Source organism: Carassius gibelio, chromosome B10 (genome assembly GCF_023724105.1).
Source record: "Carassius gibelio isolate Cgi1373 ecotype wild population from Czech Republic chromosome B10, carGib1.2-hapl.c, whole genome shotgun sequence".
Lineage (NCBI taxonomy): Eukaryota > Metazoa > Chordata > Actinopteri > Cypriniformes > Cyprinidae > Carassius > Carassius gibelio.
In genome coordinates, this window is record NC_068405.1 from 7,941,836 (window position 1) to 7,966,606 (window position 24,771).

At 37.7% G+C, this 24,771-nt stretch overlaps 1 protein-coding gene across 4 annotated transcripts in view; it reads left to right on the forward strand.

The window, feature by feature from the left end:
* LOC127966545 (exonuclease mut-7 homolog) overlaps positions 1-24,771 on the forward strand; it is a 60,090-nt gene that overhangs the window by 18,143 nt on the left and 17,176 nt on the right. Inside the window, exons 17-22 of one of the 4 annotated variants that reach the window (XR_008155646.1) lie at positions 25-78; positions 248-379; positions 4,029-4,147; positions 4,611-4,763; positions 5,486-5,603; positions 6,002-6,973. Coding sequence is in view for 3 of the 4 variants with exons in the window: in XM_052567601.1 (XP_052423561.1) it covers positions 25-78; positions 248-379; positions 4,029-4,037 (195 nt within the window). In the remaining variant the exon portion in view is untranslated. Of the gene's footprint in view, positions 1-24; positions 79-247; positions 380-4,028; positions 4,329-4,610; positions 4,764-5,485; positions 5,604-6,001; positions 6,974-7,509; positions 8,128-24,771 lie in introns of those variants that run through there. The other 3 variants (XM_052567601.1, XM_052567602.1, XM_052567599.1) reach the window with 3 other exon arrangements.

The window sequence follows — 24,771 nt, forward strand, 5'->3', positions numbered from 1 at the left end:
GTCATGTTATGTTCTCTCCTGCAGCTGGCTCGTGCTGAAGGTCGTGTTATCCTCACCGCTGGTCAGCCCTATCAAACTGTAAGTGTGTGTTTGAGTTGAGAGACATGCAAACTCTGTGAGCTGTCTTGCATCCTACTGCCCACATAGGACATTTATCTTCATAGGCAGATCAATAGGTTTTAGTACAGAGCACCAGTCTGTTTACCAAAAACCTGTCCAGTGACTTGGTGTGTGTCTATGTGTATAGTTACGCTCACAGGTCGGTGAGGGCCGTTGCCTGACTCTGGACTGCTCAGAAAAGGCACGTGACCAGGCGGTGCACGTTCTCAGACATTTCCACGTCCACCTCACCCCTGCAGACATTTTCAGTAGATGCCAGGTCAGTTGTGCATGCCTGTAAACAAGCACATGTGTGCATCTCTTGCACGTGTTCTCACCAGAACAGAAACCGTGTCCTCTTTAAAAGAAATGCACTTATCAATTTTATCAATATTAAAAGGAAAGAAAAAAAGTAAACATTCTTTCTTGACCTCTTGATCTTCTACCACAAAAAGTTGCACTGACATTGCAAGCAAACATGAGGAACCTTTAGAGGAGTGGAACAGCCACACACAAAATAATAGAAGAAGGTTTGTTTTTAAAGCTCTTACAGGACAACCAACCAGTGTTTTGCGTCATGAATTCTGTTCATCAGTATGACATGCAAGTGTCATTTTGGAATTGCATTGTGACTTTAAATTGAATAGTGAGATACAGTACCTAAACATTTGCACTGAAGTACACCCTGTCTTAAAACATTTGTGTCTTATCTTCAGACATAAGAGTTGTGTGTCCGGAAGGAAGCTCAAGGAGATAGAGGGCTTCTCCGGTGACACTTCTCCTGTGAATCATTGGCTTGATGTTCAACTGCTGTTTTCAGTAGAACATGTGCAGGAGGAACTTTCTTCAGGCATTTCCTGATGATCGGAATTCAGACAATGGATGTAGATAAGGAAATAAGCATTTACCAGTGGGATATAGACATAACATGAGACAAACAGAAAGAAAGGGTAAAGACAAAAAAGTACCTAGTCATCATTAGCACTGATATGGTTATTAGGATGTCAGTAGATCGTTGGTAGTTCATGTCAAAAGGTTTTCTATTATAGGCTAAAAAAATCATAAGTGAGATCACTTTGAAACACCACATCACATCACACCTTTGTCCAGAAAACCACATGGCATGTAGTGTCCCTCAGGGTTTGGTCATTGGACCTTTGTTATTTAATCTGTATATGCCCAAAACAAGGCTAAATATTGCAACATAACAGAAGAGTATACCATGGGTAGACAGCCATATCCACAGAGCACTGTTGTTGCTAGGATATTCATAGTGGTAGCTTAATGGACCGTTGGCTAAACGTCTGATGCACATGGGACACAAAAGTGGAAACACTTCAGCAGTGTCGAAGTCGTCATGGGATTGGTTGAATTCTCTTGGATTTTCACGAGACTTGTTTGTCTCGTTCTTTAACGTTTCGCCTGGAAACAATGATACCGTGTCACCAAACCACTCACGAAAGAAGAAAGCAAGTGCTTACAACTGTGATGACGAGTGCTTATCAGGATTAAATTAAAGCAGGATTTTCAAAATTATGTGAAATATTTAAAGCTCTTGGCATTTATTTTTCTTTTAAATACGTCCTAGAGTTTAATACACCAGTCTGTTATTGTGGTGACATTTCCACACCTCGAAACATGATTGGTTGTTTGACATGGCGGTCAAACGGCCTCATGGGCAAGCCTTGGCCAACGAAAGCTGCCATGAATTCCAGACCTTCAGTCTGAAAGTCTGGCTACGCGAGACTAGTGGTTGCTGGCTAATTGCTTACTAGTTAAAGTAAAAAAATTTTCTGTGGTAGGCTAAAATCATAAGAGAGATTGCTTTGAAACATTACAACACACTTCTCTCCACAAAACCACATAGCATGTTGTGTCCCTCAGGGCTCTGTCATTGGACCTTTGCTGTTTAAAGGGGGGGTGAAATGCTATTTCATGCATACTGAGTTTTTTACACTGTTAAAGAGTTGGATTCCCATGCTAAACATGGACAAAGTTTCAAAAATTAAGTTGTACATTTGAAGGAGTATTTCTGTTCCAAAAATACTCCTTCCGGTTTGTCACAAGTTTCGGAAAGTTTTTTTCGAGTATGGCTCTGTGTGACATTAGATGGAGCGGAATTTCCTTATATGGGTCCTGAGGCACGTCTGCCGGAAGAGCGCTCGCTCCTGTATAGCAGAGCACTGAGAGCACAACAGACTTCACTGATCAGAGCGAGAGCGTTGCGAAATGTCACAAAAGGAGTGTGTTTTTGGTTGCCAGGGCAAGACAACCCTGCACAGATTACCAAAAGAGAAACAGCATTAAGGGACCAGTGGATGGAGTTTATTTTTACAGAGCATCAACGGAGTTGTGCAAGTGTTTGTGTTTGTTCCCTGCATTTCGAAGATGCTTGTTTTACAAACAAGGGCCAGTTTGACGACGGATTTGCGTATCGTTTATTTCTTAAGGATAATGCAATCCCAAGGAAAAAGGGTCACGATCGTGTGTTGGAACCGCAGGCGGTGAGTAAAACTGCTTCAAATATCTCTGCTTCCTTGTTAGTGCGTCCGCCTCCCATGCCGGAGTCCCGGGTTCGAGCCCCGTTGCTGCTGCTGCTCTCGTTCAGTTTCAGCCTCGGGATCTGATTCTGGATCATAAATAAACGGCTGAATCTGACTGTTAGCCATGGTTTGTTTTGGATGTTTTTTCCCTCATGGTAATGTCACAGCTTCCAAACGCTCTCAACGCAAAAGCCTACTGGCGCTCATGATTCTTTAGCTCCGCCCACACGTCACGCCTCCAGCCGGTCGTGTTTTTTCGGGAAAAATCGGTACAGACTATCTTTCTCTTATGAATATAATAAAACTAAATACTTTTTGGAGTTATGAAGGATGCAGTACTACTCTATAGGTACTCAAGATTAACAGGAGATTGATTGAAAACGAGCATTTCACCCCCCCTTTAACAAGGCTAAATAATGCAAGATAATAAAAGAGCATACTACAGGTAGGCAGCCAGATCTTGCTAGCGCTTTTGTTACTAGGATATTCTTGGTGGATACTGGTTTATAGCTTAGATTGCTTAGAAATGTCACAATAAAACTATTCTCAGAAAACCACATGATTTAAGGTATCAATCATGTCCATAGCACAAACAGGATGTTATAATGTTGAAATTTAATAAATGTGGTTAGAGGATTGTGAGAAATAAGATCTTTAGTAAAAGTGATGCTTTCTCTAGTACTGTTAAAAAACAACGTAATACCAATAAGATGGTTTGTGGGATGGGGTGAATGAGTGGAACACTGTAAGAAATGATTCTGTGGTCATGTAGATTTGAATGAATGTTTTTGATTAAAATGTATTCAATATAATTGTGTTTTTGATTTTGAGGCAAATATTTAATTAAATTTCAAATAAAAATGGTTGGAATAAAATCTACCCATTGTAGTTAAATAAAATTTAAGCATTATATTTATCTAATCCCAAATGGAGAGAATATTGAGTTAATTCAAATTAATGTAATCGGGCTAATTTTAATTGAAAAACACTTCCTGTCGAAGTGAGCCTTTTTATTTAAAAAATGCAGCAGGCCTACAAGGCATTTGAAGAGAGTAGGCTACAGACAGTGAATGTTCGTTTTCTTCCACATTGCTCATCTTGCAAAATTTGACTGGTTGACTTAGGTAAGAAAACTTATTTTGTTATCACTGGGCTACTAAGAAAAACGCATGTTATTACAATATAAAATGAGTTATCACAGAAAAAGAGACTCAGCATCATACATTTTGGAAGAATTCTTATGTATCGAAGTCAAACGTTTATTTTGAAGGATGTGGGTTACCTTTTTCTCTATCATGGTTCCTAGGTCTTTTGTGTGTTAATATCATATCCTAAGTATGTTTTGTATGAAATTGCGTAAATAAGTACATCGCGTTTAATTTTAAGGTTCCATAAAGCGCAATATTTGGGGTTTTCGCTGGATGAGGATCTTATATTTCAGACGGCACTTGACGCAGTTCCGTTGGCTTTACTTCTCGTGTGTGGAGCTCGTCTTCCAGAGGCAGGTAACTTAACTTCTCTCTTTGTTTCACTGTTTTGTAAGTTAACTTAGCTAAATCCACGTGAAGTCAGTCTATTAACAGTGTTATGTTTAAGAGCCACAATTTTATTTATTTTCATGCATAAATCTGTTAATTTTAATGTGGTAATCTTACATTGGCACAAACTCTATAATTTTACAGCTAAACCGTACACTAAAAATTGAAAAAAAATATTCATACTTTGATTAATAATTAGTCTAACACGTTTTTTTTCTCCCACAAAGTTTCAATAATGTCATTAAAATCTTTAAAATTACATTAACTCTTCCTCATTTACAATTCCAGAATGATTAAATTGGCAAATATTGTGGAGGAGGACTTCAGTACTCTGACAGTGGCAAAAAGTATTGAATGTTAGACAGTTTATATGAAAGAGGTTTAAAAGGCTAAGAACTGATGTGATATCTTTGTCGCCTTTGTGTTTCAGATCAATGCAGAATTTCAAAGAACAACTACTGTACTTCTGGTACCGAAATTTATGTCTGTGTTTGACTGTCACACTCCCAAGCTACTGACGCCATTTTGTGCCAAAGATGGAGCACTTGGAAGAAGACTGGAGATCATAATGGAAATGCTGCAGGTACAGTAGTTTTCTAAATTAGAAGTAGCTTTGTTCCATAAGATTTCCAAATTATATCAATAAGGACATCAAACTGAATGATAGACAATTGTCCTCCAGAGATGCTGTACTATTTTAGAAAAGGAAAAACTAATAATAGCTCATGCCTTTAAGATGCTGTTTTTTGCCTTACAAATTGATCAGAGACAAGGTTATTTTATATGTATAGCCCATTTTACAAACATTTTGTCTCAAAGGGCTTTGCATAGCATCATGACAACAGCCTCTGCCCTTAGACCCTCACACTGACCGAGGAAAAACTCCCAAGAAAACCCTTTTTTACAGGGTTAACCCTTTTTAATACCTCCAATTGCTCACTGTGAATCCTTCGGATAATTCCCTGTTGTATTCACACATGGGGTAATTCAGAAATGACACAGACTTTGTACAATAGAGCTGACCGGGTTAAATCCATTTAATATCAGATTCGAACATTCTCCTTCAGGTGATGTCTTTGTAATTTCAGGCTTGCAGTGCATGTGTGGAAGGGGCTAATGGATTATCATGAAATCATAAACAGTATTTTCTACTTTAAAGCATTATGAAGCTCTGCCTTATGGTCTGACGAAGCTTTATACATTAAGTAAAGCAGACATGTAAAGTATGATCAGAATTGATAGGTGTCATGTGTTTACTTTTCTAAATTACAGAAACATCCAGTTTTTTGTTTTTTTTGTTTTTAGTGATTGACTTCCTCCCCAGCACTCTTCGATTGAGAGGACCAGAGAGATTGTTCCTCGGTATCTTACAAAAAATACCTTGGAGAACAAGGGGGACATCTTATCAAAGAATTCAACTTAGGTGAACTTAATATAAATTTAACTTAATTCCTCAATTTGTTGATTAATCTAGAAATGTGACCTTTACATGTAAATTAAATTAATGATTTTTTTTTTCAGAATTTCTTTGATTTGAAATTTTTTTGGTAATGCATCGTGTAGGTCTTAAGGTCTAAAATTTGACTTATTGTAACCTACATGACCACTGTACAAAAACATCAAAATAGAGAAGAAAACACAACAAATAACAATTTGACACCAAGGCCTGCAAGAAAATAATATCTACTAAAATAGATTCATAAGCTATGAAAACAATAATGAATGTATTTTCTAGTAATTTGATATGCTTGCAAAATATTTCTGACACTCTGATTGGTTTATTGAACGTTATACTAAGACAATGACAATTTCATGTTGCAGGACACTGAGAACTTGGAGGAACTTGAACAGCTCATAATGGCCATTAATGTGACCCCAAAGCGTGGAGCTTCTACAAGCAACTGCCCAAAGAACATTGGGATCCTCATTAAGGGCGTGGAAGTCATTACAGGACTTGGAGATATTGCAAGGGCTTGCATTGTCCTCTTTGGCTTGACCTACGCGCTGAATCTTGATTATCCCAGACTACTGAAGTACACCTTTGAGGTGTTCCAATTTTTTTTCTTGGAACTGGATGATTCAAAGCTTTCTAACAAAGTCCAGTCCCTCAAGAACAAACTTCAGGCTTGAAATGGGACTGTATTGCAGTGCAGACTTTTGTGCTACACAATGTTCATCTTCTACAGAGCTTGGGAATTGCACATTTGAAAGTGCTACGTTTGTAAGTTGGCACTGTTTTGTCCAAAAAATGTCGTACATTTCAATTGTTGTAAATTCAAAGTACAAATGTATTTTACTTAGTACAATTTGCACTTTTATTATTTATGTTTTGGCACATGCCATTATGGAGTATTTTTCTTTAAGATCTTTACTGCTCCTTTTTTTTAAAGTTGAAGTCAGCATTTTGTCCTTTTCAAAGTTCTGAAAAAGTTTGAAATGCTTGAGCAAACTTCTGGCTTGAAAAAAGAGACAGTAGTAGTTGCAGTGTACATGATTTGCTACACAATGTTTAGCTTCTACAGAGCTTGGGAATTAGACATCTGAAAGTGTTATGTTTGTAAGTTAGCACTGATTTGGACTCTTATCCCACGAATGTCAGTGATATTTCTAGTTCAAAGTACGAAATGTTTATTGCTCTGTACAAATTACACTTTTCTGCTTTTTTTTGGTACATGCACCTCTGGAGGATTTTCCTTTAAGATCATTATTGACCCAATTTAGTGGGATGTGAGATGAGAAAGCATGGAAACAGGTTTATAGACACATCACATCATTCTGTATGTAATTTATTTTTGTTTTTACAAAATAGTTTAAAGTCAGCATTCTGTCCTTTTCAAACTTCTGGCTTGAAATGAGACTGTGGTTGCAGTGTACAATGATTTGCTACAATGTGTCTAAAGCACAAAAGTGAATTGTTAATAAAATTCTTATTTGAGTATTTAACTTCTGTACTTTCTGGGCCATATTATTCATAAGAAAGAAATATTTCGATTTAATTAATTGCATTGATTAAATTCAAATCAATGTGCAGATTGATGTAGATGATGATTACTCAATTATGATATGTAAAATCTAATTAATATTTATTAGTACTATTTACACATTAGGGAGTTTATCTTTTTCAAAACAACTCAATATTTTTATTTGGGTTATACTTAATTCTGTGCTGTTTTCTATTCAAATCTACTCATATTAAATGAATAACTATTAAGGGTCTCATTTAATTAATATTTACTCAATATTAAACCTTGTGAAATTTAATTAATAATATTGCTTGTAATCTGTTGCCTCATTTTTATTGAGTAGATATGGTGTATTTTTTCTTACAGTGAAGGTGGAAGGTTGATGGGAAAGGAGCCTGTGATAAGAGAGAGCCCTGCAAGTAAAAACAGGCAGAAAGATGGATTGAGAGATAACAGAGGCAAAAAAAATCAGTCAGAGAGCGATGGAGGCAGATATGTGCTCGACTCATTCCTGCTGTAATACCTGATCTCCATAGAGCTGTACCTACGGCTCCATTGCAGGTCTACAGTTGTTTACTACCTGTGAATGTAGGATTCAAGAGCACCGTAAAAATGGGTTAGCATTGCTAGTAAGATTGGTTTAATGTCTTCGAAAGAAGTCTTTTATGCTCGCCAAGGTTGCATTAATTTGATCAAAATATGAAATTTAAAAATACAACTTAAAATAACTCTCTTGTATTTGAATATATTTAAAAATGTGATTTATTCCTGTGATGGTAAATCTGAATTTTCAGCAAGTCTTCGGTGTCTCATTTAAGACTTTACACTATAAGCATATGTTTATAAGTATTTTGTTTTTGTTAACCTGTTACAAGATAGACTATGCAATCTCCTTAGGGTTATTAAAGGGTTAATTAACACACAAATAGAAAATTTGTAATTTACTAATGTCAAATTTTGTTCTAATGTCATCACAAACTTGTGACTTCCTTTGTTCCATGAAAAACAAAGGGAGATGTTTAGCATTGTTAACACTGCTTTTTCTATATATGGATTACTGTTACAGTTCCATAAATAAATAAAAGTAAGTCATATGACTTGTGTATTCTTCTGAAACCATACAGTAGCTCTGTGTGAGGAACACCCTGAAGTTTTTGTAATTCACAAAGAATATTGCCTTTTTGCCAAAGCTCTAAAATTGTATTTGCATTTGCATATTCCAACATGAAAAATCAGAACTAATTTAATTTTATCAGAGGCAAAAAAGTGATGCAGCGAGTTTGAATATGCAAATGGGACTGAATGGGATTTGAGAGCTGTTTTCAATAAATGATGATCTAAGATTTCGGTCTGATCCTAATGTAGACTTGCATGGTTTTGAAAGACTGAACATAGCTCACAAGTCAAATTGACTTATTTTATGGTACTTTTATGGTTCCATTTGTTAATGTTTGGAGCTCAACATTTCCCCATGCACTTTCATTGTTAAAGGGGGGGGGGGGAGTGAAATGCTCGTTTTCACTCAATATCCTGTTAATCTTGAGTACATATAGAGTAGTACTGCATCCTTCATAAATCCAAAAAGTCTTTAGTTTTATTATATTCATAAGAGAAAGATAGTCTGTACCGATTTTTCCCGGAAAAACACGACCGGCTGGAGGTGTGACGTGTGGGCGGAGCTAAAAAATCACGAGCGCCAGTAGGCTTTTGCATTGATAGCATGTGGAAGCTGTGACATTACCGTGAGGGAAAACCCATCATCCAAAACAAACCATGGCTTACAGTCAGATTCAGCCGTTTATTTATGATCCAGAATCAGATCCCGAGGCTGAAACTGAACGAGAGCAGCAGCAGCAGCGGGGCTCGAACCCGGGTCTCCGGCATGGGAGGGGACGCACTAACAAGGAGGCAGAGATATTTGAAGCAGTTTTACTCACCGCCTGCGGTTCCAACACACGATCGTGACCCTTTTTCCTTGGGATTGCATCATCCTTAAGAAATAAACGATAAGCAAATCCGTCGTCAAACTGGGTCTTGTTTGTAAAACAAGCATCTTCGAAATGCAGGGAACAAACACAAACACTTGCACAACTCCGTTGATGCTCTGTAAAAATAAACTCCATCCACTGGTCCCTTAATGCTGTTTCTCTTTTGGTAATCTGTGCAGGGTTGTCTTGCCCTGGCAACCAAAAACACACTCCTTTTGTGACATTTCACGACGCTCTCGCTCTGATCAGTGAAGTCTGTTGTGCTCTCAGTGCTCTGCTATACGGGAGCGCGCGCTCTTCCGGCAGAAGTGCCTCAGGACCCATATAAGGAAATTCCGCTCCATCTAACGTCACACAGAGCCATACTCGAAAAAAACTTTCCGAAACTTGTGACAAACCGGAAGGAATATTTTGGGAACAAAAATACTCATTCAAACGTACGACTTAATTTGTAAAAAACTCGGTATGCATGAAATAGCATTTCACCCCCCCTTTAAGAAAAAATCTGCATGGGGGAAGCAGTCATGTGGGTTTGGAACAACGTGAAAATGATGATTAAAATTTTAATTCTCTATGAACTATACCTTTACTAATACTTAATACTTGTCACGGCCTAGTATTGTTTATGTCATAACGGTTAAGCTGTTGATGCAACATCCTAAAACTCATTGACTGCGCAATTCTTCATGTATCATATGACACACACCTCATAACAGTCAAAACCGTTTCTACCACACCAAGTTCACACCTATAGCCAGCGAGGACAGGAGAGCACAGAGATCTAGTCCGGACGTGGATCGTCTGAGCTCCACATGGGTGGTAGTTTCCTCAAATGTGTCAATTATATGGCCACCTACCTTTCCTGAGCGGGTGGCCGTCGGCTCCCATCCTGATCTGTCACATTCCACCATTTGTTGCCTGAGGTTTCATCCACCTCCACGTGTTTGCTAAACAAAATGTACCAACAAATTGTGCTAGAAAGTAGAACGACAGGGTTTTTATGGTCTGAATGAGATGCACACATTGGAATGTGATGGCGAGGTTGAAATAAAGCCGGTATGATGGCAGGAAAGTGGAAGGGGGGTTTTGGAGGTGCACCTCGGGGCTGGTATGTGGAAGCCCACCCATGCTAAGTTAACCCTTTTGTTATCTGATTGTCAAGTCCTTTGATTAACAGTGACTTGCCCCTCGGCTCTTTGTGAGACATTCCTGGAGCCCTCTGTGTGGCCCATTGATACTCATTGCCAATCATTAACCTCTCCCCTGCCCATCCCGCCATAATCCCCTCTCTTTCTCTGTCTCTCAGTCTATCTTTATTTTTCTTTCTCCCTCTCTGCTTTATCAATGCCTCTTCCTGTGAATTCCTCTTGGTCCACAACAGAATTAAGTCAGGATCAGGGCTAAGCTGAGTTCAAAATGTGTGTCAGCACAGCATCTAGAGCACTAAATGGATAAGATATCTGACTCAATCTGGTAAATGTTTTCTATTCAGTTACATATTCATCAGATTGACTTAACACTTTTAATACAGACATACAGTTCCAGTAAATAGTTTGAACACACCTACTTATTCTTTGACTGTTTCTCACATTTTAGAATCATAGTGAAGTTATCAAAACTATGAAATAACACGAATAAAAGGACCGGTGTTTTGTAGTGACCAAGAAACATGTTAAATAAATGAAATGTTATGGAAGCAACCATATATATATATATATATATATATATATATATATATAAGTGGGCATAGACAATTTTTTTTAATCTAGATTAATCTCACTGTGATCTTGAAATTAATCTAAATTAATCTAGATTAAAATGGCTCATTCGAATTCTGCCGAAGACATACGTAACGCACACGGAGAAGACGGGGCCCCGGTGAAGGTTGTACCAGTGGGCCCTGTTTGAAATTGTTTAATTTATATGTTCGTTTATTTGTTTTATTTACACAATGTTTAAGTTTTTTTCAAGTTTGTTGGTGTCAAGGTACAGAAACCGAATAATTAAATGTAAAATAGCACTGGATAGTCTTCAATGTAAAAATGAAATATACAATTAAACCTACATTTATTCAGAAACCTTCAACATTTCTCACATTATTACAGTTTATTTGCTATATATATATCAGAAATTATTTCAGGTTACTGAATAATTTTTGGTTTGACTGTTAAAACTACAAAGTAATTCAGTCAAGAGCAGTGAGTGATTTTCATTTTCTTGGATTAACAGGCGCGGTCACTTTAAGAGACGATGAACGCATCCAATATAAAACACATCCCATTTTTTTCGAGCATAATTTCCAAGGCGTATATTTTGACATATTTTGTATGTATTTATCAGCACAAGAGCAAAATAAGCAAATTCGGTGTTCAAGTGTTTTGAGACGCCTTTCTCTGCGTGAGCCCTGAACACCAGAACACCGCGAGTACTGAATTGGGCTCTTTGGCATCTTTTTTTTGTTCAAACTGTGATTTGTATTTGTTCGTTCAGGTGCAGGAGGGACTTCGAGGAGAACTTCGCAGAAGAGAGCTCGATTCAGTGTCCGTGATACGCGGCTCTCGCTCTCTCTCTCGTGCGCACCGAACACAGTGAGCGAGTAACCAGCTACTCTGTTCAGCTTTTACGCGTCTTGTGTTTGGATGCTTTAATGTTTAAATCGACAAGCTGTAAGGCTCAAAAAGACGTGAGAAAGAGGAGCTTTCCTGAGCATCTTTTTAGGCTGGCCTCAGCCAGTTGGTTATATAAAATATCAAGGTGAAAGTCATCATAGCTTGCTTAGTATAGACCCAGCTCCCAACCCAACTTTGAGAATAGATTAATGGCGATATTTTTTTAATCGCCCGATAAGAGTCTCGCGTTAAACACTGATAACGGCCCACCACTAGTGTGTGTGTGTATATATATATATATATATATATATATATATATATATATATATATATATATATACATACATACATCCGCGATAAAAAATAGAGGTGAAAGTCATCATAGCTCTCAACCCAACTTTGAGAATACATACACACACACACACACACATTCGTATGTAATATATAGAAATAGATTATTTTATGTTATATAAAATTTATATCCTACCATTCATAAGTCTGGGGTGACTATGATTTTTTTCCTCACAAAATAATCAAGTATGTGTTAAATTGATCAGGCGACAGTAAAATATGTTTTTAATGCTACAAAAATTTGTATTTCAAATAAACACTGTTCACGAATATCTGGAAGCCCTAAGCAGTAGAGAACAGTTAAAGATCTCTCAGCCTTCTTTAGGACGGCTTTTCTACTCAAGGAAAGCGTTTTGTATATATTTATTTAAAGTTCAGCATCCACTACTGATATTGTTAGGGTATTCTGGGTAATTATAAAGCAGTAGAGCCCAACACTCAAGTGTTCATGATATTCCCATATTGTCCTATAATATAGTTTGAATCCTTTCGTCACTAAAATTAGAAGCAATAATAACAGTGACACTTGCTTCAGCAAGAACCGCTAATTATTTTGCTCAAATGGTTATGATTTCTCGAAATCAACACCATGTTCTTCATATCTCGTACCACTCCTATGTCTGGTATCCAGTAACACAGTAAAAATCCTGACACATTACCATGTTACTGCTATCATTCCCTCTCATACCATTCCATTGGCCTCGCAGGGCCAATACTTGATCCCTGCCACTTCTCTGAGAATCTCTCCACAAGTGTGCATTCGCCGATGTGGCATCCAAACCACGGAGACAGACTTTCTAGGTTTACTCAATGAGCTTCATAAAGCAGCATCAGATGACTAGCGACCCTTTTTTTAGACATGAGACTTAGCAGGATCTCTGTATTGCAGACGCTGCCGTTGCACTAGCGCAGGAGTTCCCACGATATGGTGGAGGGGATGTTTTGGGGGGTGAACAGGAACCGAAACAACGTGAGAAGATATAAGGAGAGAGAGGAAGAGAAAGAGCGAGAGGGTTTTTGAAAGTGTTGTCTGCCTCTTTGATCTGCAGAAGGCTGAGAAAAAGGGAAGAAAATGAAAAGACAGGAGAACTTTGAGGTTCTACTGCAGCAGAGCACGTGTGCAAAACACTCTTGGCTGATTGATCATATTTCGTTGGCACGTTTGACCCCATTGTTTTATTTGCAGTCTAAACTTTAAGCAGCACTTGATTAAAGTCACATGAAATCAAAATGAACACGATTTAATGTCTTTAAGGGACAGTTCGCCCAAAAAGAGCAGTTCTGTTATCATACTCTGTTCCTGTATGAGTGTCTTTGATTTGTGGAACACAAAAGATATTCAGAAGAATGTTCAAGCTGCTTTTGCATACAGTGAAAGTAAGTGGTGACTGCAGCTGTCGTGCTAGATTTTCTGATTATAAATATTTTTTTAAATTATATATATTTTTTTAAGTATTTAAACATTTTTGTTTGTTCCTCACATAGATCTGCCATTTCAGATGACAAATATTAACATTATTAAAGCAGACTAGTTTATAATGATTTTAATGTATACTTTTGGTCATTTTTGAAGCTTGACAGTGCCTGGTCCCAATCCATTTTGTGTGAACATTGCTTAATTTCCCATTTTGTGTATCACCAAAGAACAAGTCAATACACAAAATTGAATTTTCAAGTCACTTGAAAATACTATGCCTATGTGATTTTAAAGGGATAGTTCACCCAAATCTGAACATTACCCCATGATTTACTCACCCTCAGACCACCCTGTGTATATGACTTTCTTCTTTCAGACAAATACAATCAGAGTTAAATAAAAAAAAATGCCCTGGCTCTCTACCAAGCTTTATAATGGCAGTGAATGGTGGAAAATTTAATGCCCAAAAAATCCTAAAAAAATCCATCCAACATAAAAAGTGTTCCACATGGCTCCGCTGGGGTTAATAAAGGCCTCCTATAGCGAATCGATGCATTTGTATCCATAAAGGAAGTTTGTAATTCTTCATAAAATCTTGCTTCACCTCTGAAAGCACTTTCCATTTCGGCTGACATCACTAGGCCCTCGGTTTCTTTTTTTCGTCCCTTCCAAACAACTGTCATATAGAAACACATTGCAACATCAATACTGTAAAACAAACCCTGCTTTTTTTTCTTACTGAAAAATTTTGACTTGGCACATTACAGAAGTGAAATGGGTTGCAGATATTGTTTCATTTTCATGAAAGAAGAAACCCAGTCTAGGTCATGGAGTTTAAAAACAGGCATGTTGTCTTAAATGTTGTTTCCCCGCTTTAACCCGACCCCTGCCAGTAGGGCAAAAAGGAAAGGGAAAAGGAGGTAGAGAGAGATGAGATGAGAGCAGGGAGACATTCCTCAGACATGCCAAGACATTCCGAGGGAAAACATCCCAAATATTTTCCACTGCGATCCACACTGTGTGTGTGTGTATGAGTTTCTGTCTATTACTTCTGTTTCTGGGGCCAATCTGACAAACTGACTGACAAGCTGTCTGCACCGGAGCAGAGTGTGAAGCACATGAGATGTGTGTGTGTGTGTGTGTGTGTGTGGGAAAGTGTGAGTGAGAAAGTCAAAGTGAGAATAATTCAATCTGTGCTTGTTGGTGAGACTGAAAGACGAGTTGGGGTGGGGGGAAGGTCATGTAATGCTTGTCTTTTAAAAGGCACAGGAAACTTTTTCGATATTCATTCTTTTTCTGCCTCATGCAGTGCAAGATCCAGGCTGCTCTTATGTAGCTACATTTTAGGCTACATTTATAATAGTGTATTTTTGTTTTAAAAAATACAACCTTTGTTACAGTTACGCCTGTTGTTTACACCGTTTTTTCAACCCTCGAAAACTGAGACTTTTGTAAAAAGTTTGAAAACTCCAGTTACGTTACGATGTAAATGGAACAAAACTGTAGACTTTATAAAAACATGGACTTAGTGTCCGTGACATCACCCTTGATTTCTGAAGAGTGTTTTTGAAGCTCAAAGTGGGTGGAGGCGGCCGACGCCATCTTTACAGTACGCCATCGAGCGTCACTCCCCGATAATCAAAAATGGGCAATGAGGCAAAAGGTGCTTGCTGAAAACACGCTCACCTAGCTCGATGGTGGTGACACCACCATTGTTTTCTGCTATAAAGTTGGCCATTTTAACAATGGAAGTCTATGGGACTAACTCCCTTTTGAAGCCTCTAGTGGCCATGGGATTAATTGCAGTTTTAGTCACCTCCTTGTTGGCTTCACGAGAGAGAGCGGGAGGTTGGCGCCTGATGAAAACGATGCCGTGGCTGCCCACATTCTCTCTGCGTATCCTTGGTGACTGTGTAAACAATAACATCATGCTCATTGCTCTACCTGCATGAATGGCCTTTTGACATATGTGTAGTGTGGACTGAGATCGTTTCTGATATACAGAGAAAATGCCAGTGTAGATGAGGATCATTTTCATTTTTAAATGCCATTTTAAAATGAAAACACATTAGTGTAAACGTAGCCTCATGCTGCGTTCACACCAAAACATGAAGGGCGTCTTGCTTGAATGATTTCAATGTTAAGTCAATGTAAAGACGCTTTTACGTGCATCTGGAGGTCATGTGGCATGAATGAGGCATTTATCATGGCATGGTAGACGCGAATTTGGCTCATTAGCATGTCTAGTTCGCGGGAATGATGCGAATTGAAATCTGGCGCATTTCGCGCGAATGGTACTTTTGTGCATTTACGCATTAGACGCAATTTCGCATCTGATGCCCGAGTTGAATTTTTTTTACTTTGGTGTCAATTCGCGCCGTGTTATCCAATCAAGAGCCTGTTCAGGAGTCACTCATTCAACAGTGAGTGGTCAACCGGAGCTATATGACACACGTATCTTACACAAGTTCATATTTCAGGAAAAAGGACCTCACTTGGAAAAGTGTGTTGTAAATACACATTTAACTTTTGAGTCACGTACACGTTTATCGACCCACTGCCTTCCCACCGTTTTTCACAACTATTTTCCCCCTAATATAGCCTACAGCTAATTTTCGCTTACAAGATAATGTGTTTATTAAGAGGACGTGTGCAGGAAAAAGTGGAAAAGCCCAGAATGCTCGATCAACATCAGCCATCTTGCAAACAGACAACCGCCTAGCACTTGCCCCTCCGACAATCGCTCTAGACGTGTGAATGCATTTAAGCAGCAAACTAGACGCCCTACACGCAAATATGACGCTAAATTCGCGTTTGGTGTGAACGCAGCATCAGACTCCAGAGTTTAAAACCAGAGTTAGTTTAGTTTAATATGCAGGTTGGAAGAGAGTTTTACGGAAATAGGTTATTCCATCATAATATGTTGTTGAGAAAAATCTCACATCTCCTTGTGGGTTATTGTTTAATGGATTTTTAGGGTGTACTCACACTTGGCATTTTGAACCATGCCTGAGCACGTTTGACCCACAAAACATGGTTTGTTTGACTAGTGTGAGTGCTCCATGCTGCGCTTGGGGGCATGGTTCGTTTAGCCAGCCCTGGCCTAGTTGAAAGAGGTGGGCCAGGGCACGGTTCGTTTGGGTTCGGGCAGTGTTAGCGCTAACCGCACCAGAGCATGGAACAGATACAATTTTGTGCGCTACTGTTATCATTACGACCACAAACTTATTGTATTATTACTACTACATTACACTTTTCAATAATTTTAATTCAGTCAAGTATATTTAGGTTTATAATGGCTCTGGTTCTTACCTTATTGATGAACAGGAAATTTAGTTTGCGAGTAAATCAAATTAAATGAAATGAAATGAATTTATTAAAGGCAAATTATTTAATTAACCTCAGTTGTCTCTGTAATAATTTTTTGAAACATACAAGTGAAAATCAATGTACGGCATAAATTATAAATTATTATTAATTATTCAGTAGAATATTAGCGAAAGTGGTGTTCTCCATTAAATCATACTGCATGACGTAAGTGTGCTCCATCCTGGAAAGTTTCGTGCAAGTGTGAGTGCAGGCCAGCGGGGGAGAGGGGATAATCGCGATTCGGTTCTGTTCAAGGCAAACGTGGCTAGTGTGAGTATTCCCCTACTGTGCGTTTACACCGCCGCCATTGAGAGCATCAAAAATCACTCTGGCCGCCCTGCTAACAATGCTGCAGAAAGATTCGTGGATGATCTGACATAGATCAAATGCTTATCTTGTATTTAAAGTGGCTGCAAAGCAAACAGGCTTGTTGATCTTGTGCAGACTAACCACAATGAGGGTAACGTTTAAGTTAACCTAAATATTGTTGTGGATGAAGTATTAACATCCTTTACCTAATTATGTATAAAGCACTGTAGAAATACTCTCATGCAAGTATAAACATTACTTAATGTAAGTATAATCAGGAAAATTTGTTTAAAAGTAAACTGGGACTACTGTACTGTACTGTACGCCGAACCACGTCATTACCATAAACCTAAGTTATTTTCTTTAAATAAGATATTAATTAAATTGAATACAGTAATTGTAACACATTTAACACTATATGATTACGGTTTAATTTTCAGTCTGCTGTGGGGAGAAAGGTATAATGTAAATGTTTCCAGAAAATATTTTAATTGCTTGCTTTGCTCGATTGAAAATTATTGATATTTTTATAAAATTTGTATTAAGTGTTTATTAATAGTTAATATTATATTTTAAAACTTCACATTTAATTAAATATGTTACTTGCAATTACTTTGTAATTGTGAAATTACTAGCCATTTCTGAGTGAAAATTGTTGTGCGTCCAAATATTTCACCCTTGACCACAAATACAGTCATGTGTTGCACGTGTATATTTGCAATAGCCAACAATACATTGTATGGGTCAAAATTATAAATTTCTCTCTTATGCTAAAAATCACTAGGATAAAGATCTTGTCCCATGCCATAAATATATTAAAACTTTTTTTTTTATTATTAGTAATATGCATAGCTAAGAACTTCATTTGGACAACTTTAAAGGCGATTTTCTCAATATTTAGATTTTTTCCTTTTTTGCAGCCCAGTTTTTCAAGTCGTATCTCGGCCAAATATTGTCCTATCCTAACAGACCATACATCAATGGAAAGCTCATTTATTCAGATGATTATTTCAGATGATGTATAAATCTCAATTTAAAAAAAAATTACATTTATGACTGGTTTTGTGGTTTTGGCCTTTATGCATACAAAATATTTAGCCTTCAAACCACTGTTTGGAAATCATGACACTAATATACTAATATTGGATAAAAAAAAAAATATATATATATATATATATATATGTAAATGTTTTTCTTGATAATAGTGCCATTAATCGCTTTTGTTTTGATACAAAGACCATTTAATGACCATATATTAATACAATTAATTATTATTATTATATATGTAATGCTAATTATATATTATTTTCATCATATTATTGTTATTTATAAAAAATATTCCATATTAATTTATCATAAACATATTTTAACATAAATTGTTAAAGGTTTGTTGCCTTTATATATTAGAAGGGTATAAAGGGCATCAAGATATTTGGGGCTCATCAGAAAAAGTTTAAAAACCACTGATCTAGTTAACTTGCTACTAAAAATATTTGATGAAACTAACTTGTAAAACTGTTTATTAGTTCTTTCTCAAAAGGGCTGGTACCTTGTACATTGCATTGCTTTGTTTCCAGACAGACCCATTTGCTGTGACTAGTGGAAGTTGCATACAGCAAGTGTATTTCAGTTTTGTGTGATGGACACATTTACCATCATCTGAAGGCGTTGTGTCAGTGGAAATCTAAGCTCAGTGTTACTTACTCAAGATTATCTTACACCTTTCCCCCAGTAAACCGTTGCAGAACATTGTGGTTTGGCTAACCTCATCCAGCTTTCACACCCCGGATGTGTCATATTTTGGCAAGAGTTGCAAACTTGCACTTCTGTCTGTGTGTCCGGTGCAAAGGGTCAGTCTGTGAGGAAAGAGGGTCAGGGTGTGTGACTTTGGTTCTTCTGTGTGTGTGTGTGTGCTTGTATTGGAGATGTATAATAGGAGCGTATTTCCTGTTGGCACCCCCGCTTGCTCTCGCGGTGAGGAATCTGTAGCACCCGGCGGCTGGAATGTCCTGTTTGCCTAGATCTGTTTGTGCTTTCTGCGCGCCGTGTTTTGATTGGCCTGACTGGCACCGGTGTGTATGTGTGTGTCAGTAACGCAGCGCAGAGCCTCACTGTTTGATGTGAGCCATTGTGTCAGAGCCAAGCAGCTTCCTGCTACTGCTGACAAAGACAGTAAAGAGACCCTTACTTGGACTTCTCCTAAATATACTTTTAAATGGTGCATAATGTCTGTATTTCGTGCTGATCTCATGGTGCACACACACAGCTGCCTCTGTCCGTGTCGCAGGGTATTAAAGAAATATTCTGGGTCATTTACAGCTTCATGTCTATGGACAACATCTGTTGTATGCTGTCTATTAGCACAGACGATAAATTTGACACATTCCCTAATAAATGTATAGGTTTATTAATGTTTTATAAGTGTCTTACCATGAGCACTGTGTTTTTAAAGTTGCCAATAAATGGAAATTCAACCTGTTGTAACCAATTCATCAGTTTTCTAATTGCTTATGGTGAGCAGTTGTGTCAATTAATGCAATGAACTCTGCATAAACAGCTACGCAACTACTACATTCAAGGCTGACACGGACAAGAAGAAATTGTTGAATCAAGTCATTATTTTTTTGACACAGAAAGTATTCTTGTAGCTTCATAACATTACGGTTGAACCACTGATGGCTATTTTAATTATGTAATTTTTTTGCCTTGAACGTTGCTGTCAGTTGACTGTCAGAAAGCTCTCGGATTTCATCAAAAATATCTTATTTTTATTCCGAAGATGAACAAAGGCTTACGGGTTTGGAACGACATGAGAGTAAGTAATTAATGACAGAATTGTACATTTTTTTAACACATTTGCTGTTCTGACACTCGGTCAACCAAGATGGAGGTGCCCTTTTTTTTTTTTTTTTTTTTTTTGGAGAACAGTACAGAAGAGAAGATGGTTAGCTGAAACTGTGGTCCTTGGTGAAGTTAACATCTGCCGTCACTTTGAGAGTAAAAAAAAAAGCATATCAGGCAATACAAAATGAATACCTGTGGCTCCTGACGAAATATTGAGGTGTTATGAAGTGGAACCATTGGTCTGTGCACAAAGCTGAACGTTTTCTATAACATTATAACTCGGGGTGATCCGATCAGGATTTTTTAGGCCAATCACCGATCACAGAAAGAAGTATCTGCCGGTACGATCACCGATATCAATCTTTTATCATGTGGACTTATTTATAGTAATACTCCATTCAGGATTTTATGACATTTATTCAGGGCCTGAATTTCATTTTTGAATTTTTTATTTTTTATTTTTTAAAGGGACACTAAGTAGGAATTACTCCCATCTAGTGGTGAAATTGCATTCAAACTAATTTTGCTCTCCAGCGCCTCGCTTTTTCAAATGCGCGTTGCATCTACGGTAGGCGATATGTACCAAAAAGCTTTGACAGGATGTCTTCTAATAGCACTTCGTCGAGTTTTCCTTCAGGTGAACAGGTGTGTTATTTCAAACAAACTGCAACATGACAACTAACAAACGAATATTACAGTATGAATTACTGACTGTGGAAAACATGAAATATTGTAATTAGTAGTTATGTCTAATTTATTCATTATATTTTCTGAATTATATGCATTGTTAGATATAAAAAAAATATTATAATATAGATTGTAACACTGACTTACCTGTCGAGAAGAAAACTGGCCACTTCAGCGTCTCTTTTGAAATCTTTATCCAGCATTAGCTCTTTCCACCTAGAAAAAGCTTCCCTGACATTAACTCTTGTTTTCTGTAATCTACGGTCACGTTTCCTTTTACGTTCTATTTTTGACTGTTTTGGCGACGATGTTTTCTTCTCCTGTGGCGCGGCATATGTATGGTCCATAATAAGAATGCAATCCAGACTTTTAAACTTGCCGGTGCAGTTTCAAGCGCCTCTCACTGCTCTGCACCTGCGTTTCTGGCTCTGACCGAAAACGCGCTGTGGAAACGCGTTGGCTTAGTACTTTTTGTCCCTCTCTGCTATTATAGTTTTGCAAGATGGCGGAACTACATGGAAGTCTCCGTCAACCTACCCGTCCCATGTATATAAAGATAATAAATTCTTCATTTACAAGGATTAGTTTAAACATTGGCATAGGTATTTGTACACCATTGAGGGCATATTTATGAATAAAAATATTGATTTTAGATAATAAAATACCTAAAAAGTGACTTATTGTCCCTTTAAAGGGTTGGAGGGGTGTGGGGTTAGATTTTTCAAATATATATTTTTTTCACCTAAATGTTCGATCATGAAGTGCAGTTTTGTTTTTACACTCGTGCAAATGCTGCAAATTAGCTTACACACGGCACAACACAGTTGCTCAAGCTAGTGGCAAAACTTTAAACTACTTTTCTTACATTATCACAAACTTTAATTCTAAATTAAAACTTACCATTGACAGAAACCGTCAGCTCTTTTGCATTTAAATCTTTATCACAAGCAGTTCTGCGGTTCACTTCTGTCATCGATTATTACTTTATCTAAAAGTGCTCTTTTCCTTTAAACCTAGCGAACAAGTCATATGTGTTCTCTGTGACACACAGCAAACTTTAATTATATGCAATTATGGTGTAATTACTACATTTTCGTTTTCATATTTAAAGCAAACAGTGCGCTGTCACTTTAATTCAGTGTGAATTCAGATGCCTCTTCAGCTTGAGATCGGTTTATGAGATCAGCTTTTTTAAAAGGGTCATATGATGCTATTTAAAATTTTCCTATTTCTTCGGAGTGTTACAAGCTCTTGGTCTATAAAGAAGATCTGTAAAGTTGCACAGACTAAAGTCTCAAATCCAAAGAGATATTGTTTATAAAAGTTAAGAGTCAACCACGGCCTCCTAAAACGGCTCATCCTAACACGCCCCTCATGTCTATGTCACAATGTGGGAAGATTTGCATAGCACTGCCCAAAGAAAAAGACATAACATTGATTCTTGCTGTAGTATTGTTGCAGACACAGTTGACATGTCGTTAAGCTACTTTGTTTGGCCTTCCAAAAGAGGACACTACTAAAAATCAGTATTTACAACACCGTTCCAGTTCAACAGTTCAACCCAAATATACAGATGTGTGCAGCGCATTTTATGGAGGATGAGGACTTGAGTATTCTTGTTTGAGATGAGGATGGGTTATGGTTCAGGGTTAGGGTTAGGGTTAGGGTTAGGGTTAGGGTTAGGGTTAGGGTTAGAGGTTAGAGGTTAGAGTTAGGTTAGGGTCACTGTTAGGGTCACTGATGATTTAATTGCAAGTTTTGAGTAGTGTAAAGTAGCGCTTGTTTGTTGTTTCCCCATCACAAATTCAGACATGGCATTATGCTTATACAGTGCGATATGCCACGCATAGAAAAGACATTATAATCAATAATTAGGTTTAATTGTTTTTTTCTCCTCGTGCTGGGAGACAGCACCACCGTATGTTAAGGGGCGTAACATTTTCGGTCACAAGCTTGTGTCCCAGCCAATCACACTGAACTGGATAGCTGGCCAATCAGTGCACACCTCGCTTTTTCAGAACGGTGAGCTTTGTAAAAATCTACGTTTTTCAGTATAGAGGAGAAATAATAATGTACATTATATGGAAAATAATGTGTTTTTAAACCTTAAACCAAATAAACACATTTCATTACACCAAATACACAAAATAATGTTATTTTTAGAAATATCATATGACCCCTTTAAAGAAAAAAGTCACTTATATCTTGGCCTGAGGTTGAGTAAATTAACAGCCGGTTATAATTTTTAGGGTGAACGGTCCTTTTAAAACACTGTTTGAACAGAACAAGCTCCAACTACAGGAAATCCAAAAGTTCATCCACCTAGAAAAGTAATCCCTCATGGAAATTATGATTTACAGCTTCAACTTAAGTAATACAAGCTTCCACTCTGCACCCAGAAAGCCTGTTTTTATCAGCCACCATGTGGAAATTCATGAATCATCCTTTGCTAAAAATTTATAATAACAGCTGAAAAAAAGCTTTGATCGATTAGAAAACAAGGTGTCATTCATGTATGCCAATGATGTGGGACGAGTTGTGCAACAAAGTAGAAGTCTTTTGGGATTAAGGTTTTGTTGAAATCTGTAACTGTGAGTGTGAGCAATAATAAAAGTGATGTTTGCTTTAGCAAAGTGGGAGCTGATGAATGTCTGTGAGAAGAAAACATAAAGGAGAAAAATACAGTGAACATGAGACACGCACACAAAGAAAGAAGAGGGAGAAATCTTCCCAAGTAAGGGAAAGGGAGGGTAAATGATTGACGGATCTTTTCAGAAAGAGATAGGAATGGAATGAGAGAGAGGAAGAGAGAGCGCGAGATGAAATGAGCTCTTCCTCTCGCTGCTTTCTGCTTGAGAGCATTCCTGTGCAGCGATGATGTCATGAGAACTGGGCCCGAGGTTGTTCAGAGAGGAGGGGTTGCACTCTTTCACCTCACGGAAAGACTGAGCCATATATCACAGCCTATAAATGGCAGCCCAACATTCTTTAAAAAAGGAACAGCACATTTTAAAATACAGACAATATCAGCTGACCGAGGCAACAGCTGTATTACACAGTTGTATTTTGTAATAGAAAGCACAGAATGAATCTGGTTTATTTTTTTTAATAATGCGTTGTGAGTATAAACTTTCAAACCTGGATGCCTGGATGAGAAAGTTTGATCTTTGTCCAGTGTCTGCTATTTCTCTTCAGAACTTATGACCAATAAAAATGTTTTTGCACTTGTTTAAATTAGTTGTGTGTATTTCTTAACCTCCTCATACAAACGCTTGTGACCTTGCAGACAAACTAATCAGTGTCAGAAAATAAACATGCTGGTGTGAGCTAAAGGCCAAAGTGTAGTTTGGTTTTTACCTGTGTGAGACAGTCTGTGTAAATGTGAGTGTGCATGATGCAAGTTTCGTCACCAGAATAGTACACGCTTACTGTAAATGCATCATCTGATTTTGGTAACAGTGCGTACTTTGTATGCGCCGGTTGCAAATGCGCGTTGATTTGGTTTTGCAATAATCAGTTGTTCCACAAGGTGGCAGCACTGTCCCAGGCCGTTGTTTCACATTAGAAAACAGAACTAAAGAATACCAGACAGAATAACAACAACAACAAAATAGTGGAGACTGTAACAAAAACAAACTCCCACAGGAGGGTTACGAGTTTGTCGCAAATTTAGTTTAAAAAGAGTACAAAGACATTTTTATTAGTCGAATTCTGGAGAAAGATTAAGCTTTTTAGAGCATGCTTCAACCGCCTGCATTCCCGCGCACCTCAGATGGAATGTACTTTTGAAAAGCTACATCTTCAGTTGTAAAAAGTGTACAGATTATGCTCCGTTCTAAAAATTTGGCTGCATGCTTGCCGTATGTGCATACTTTTCTAATTAGCGTAACTGTGCTGATGAAATGTATGTCATGCACATACCATGGCATAAAAAACAAAATGAACTTTCAGCTTCGGAATATTGCACTTTTACACCATGTTTACACCAGTGCACGAGCAGCGGGACACGACAAAAAGATAATAGAACCCTATAATCAGTGATGCGGCCAGGTAA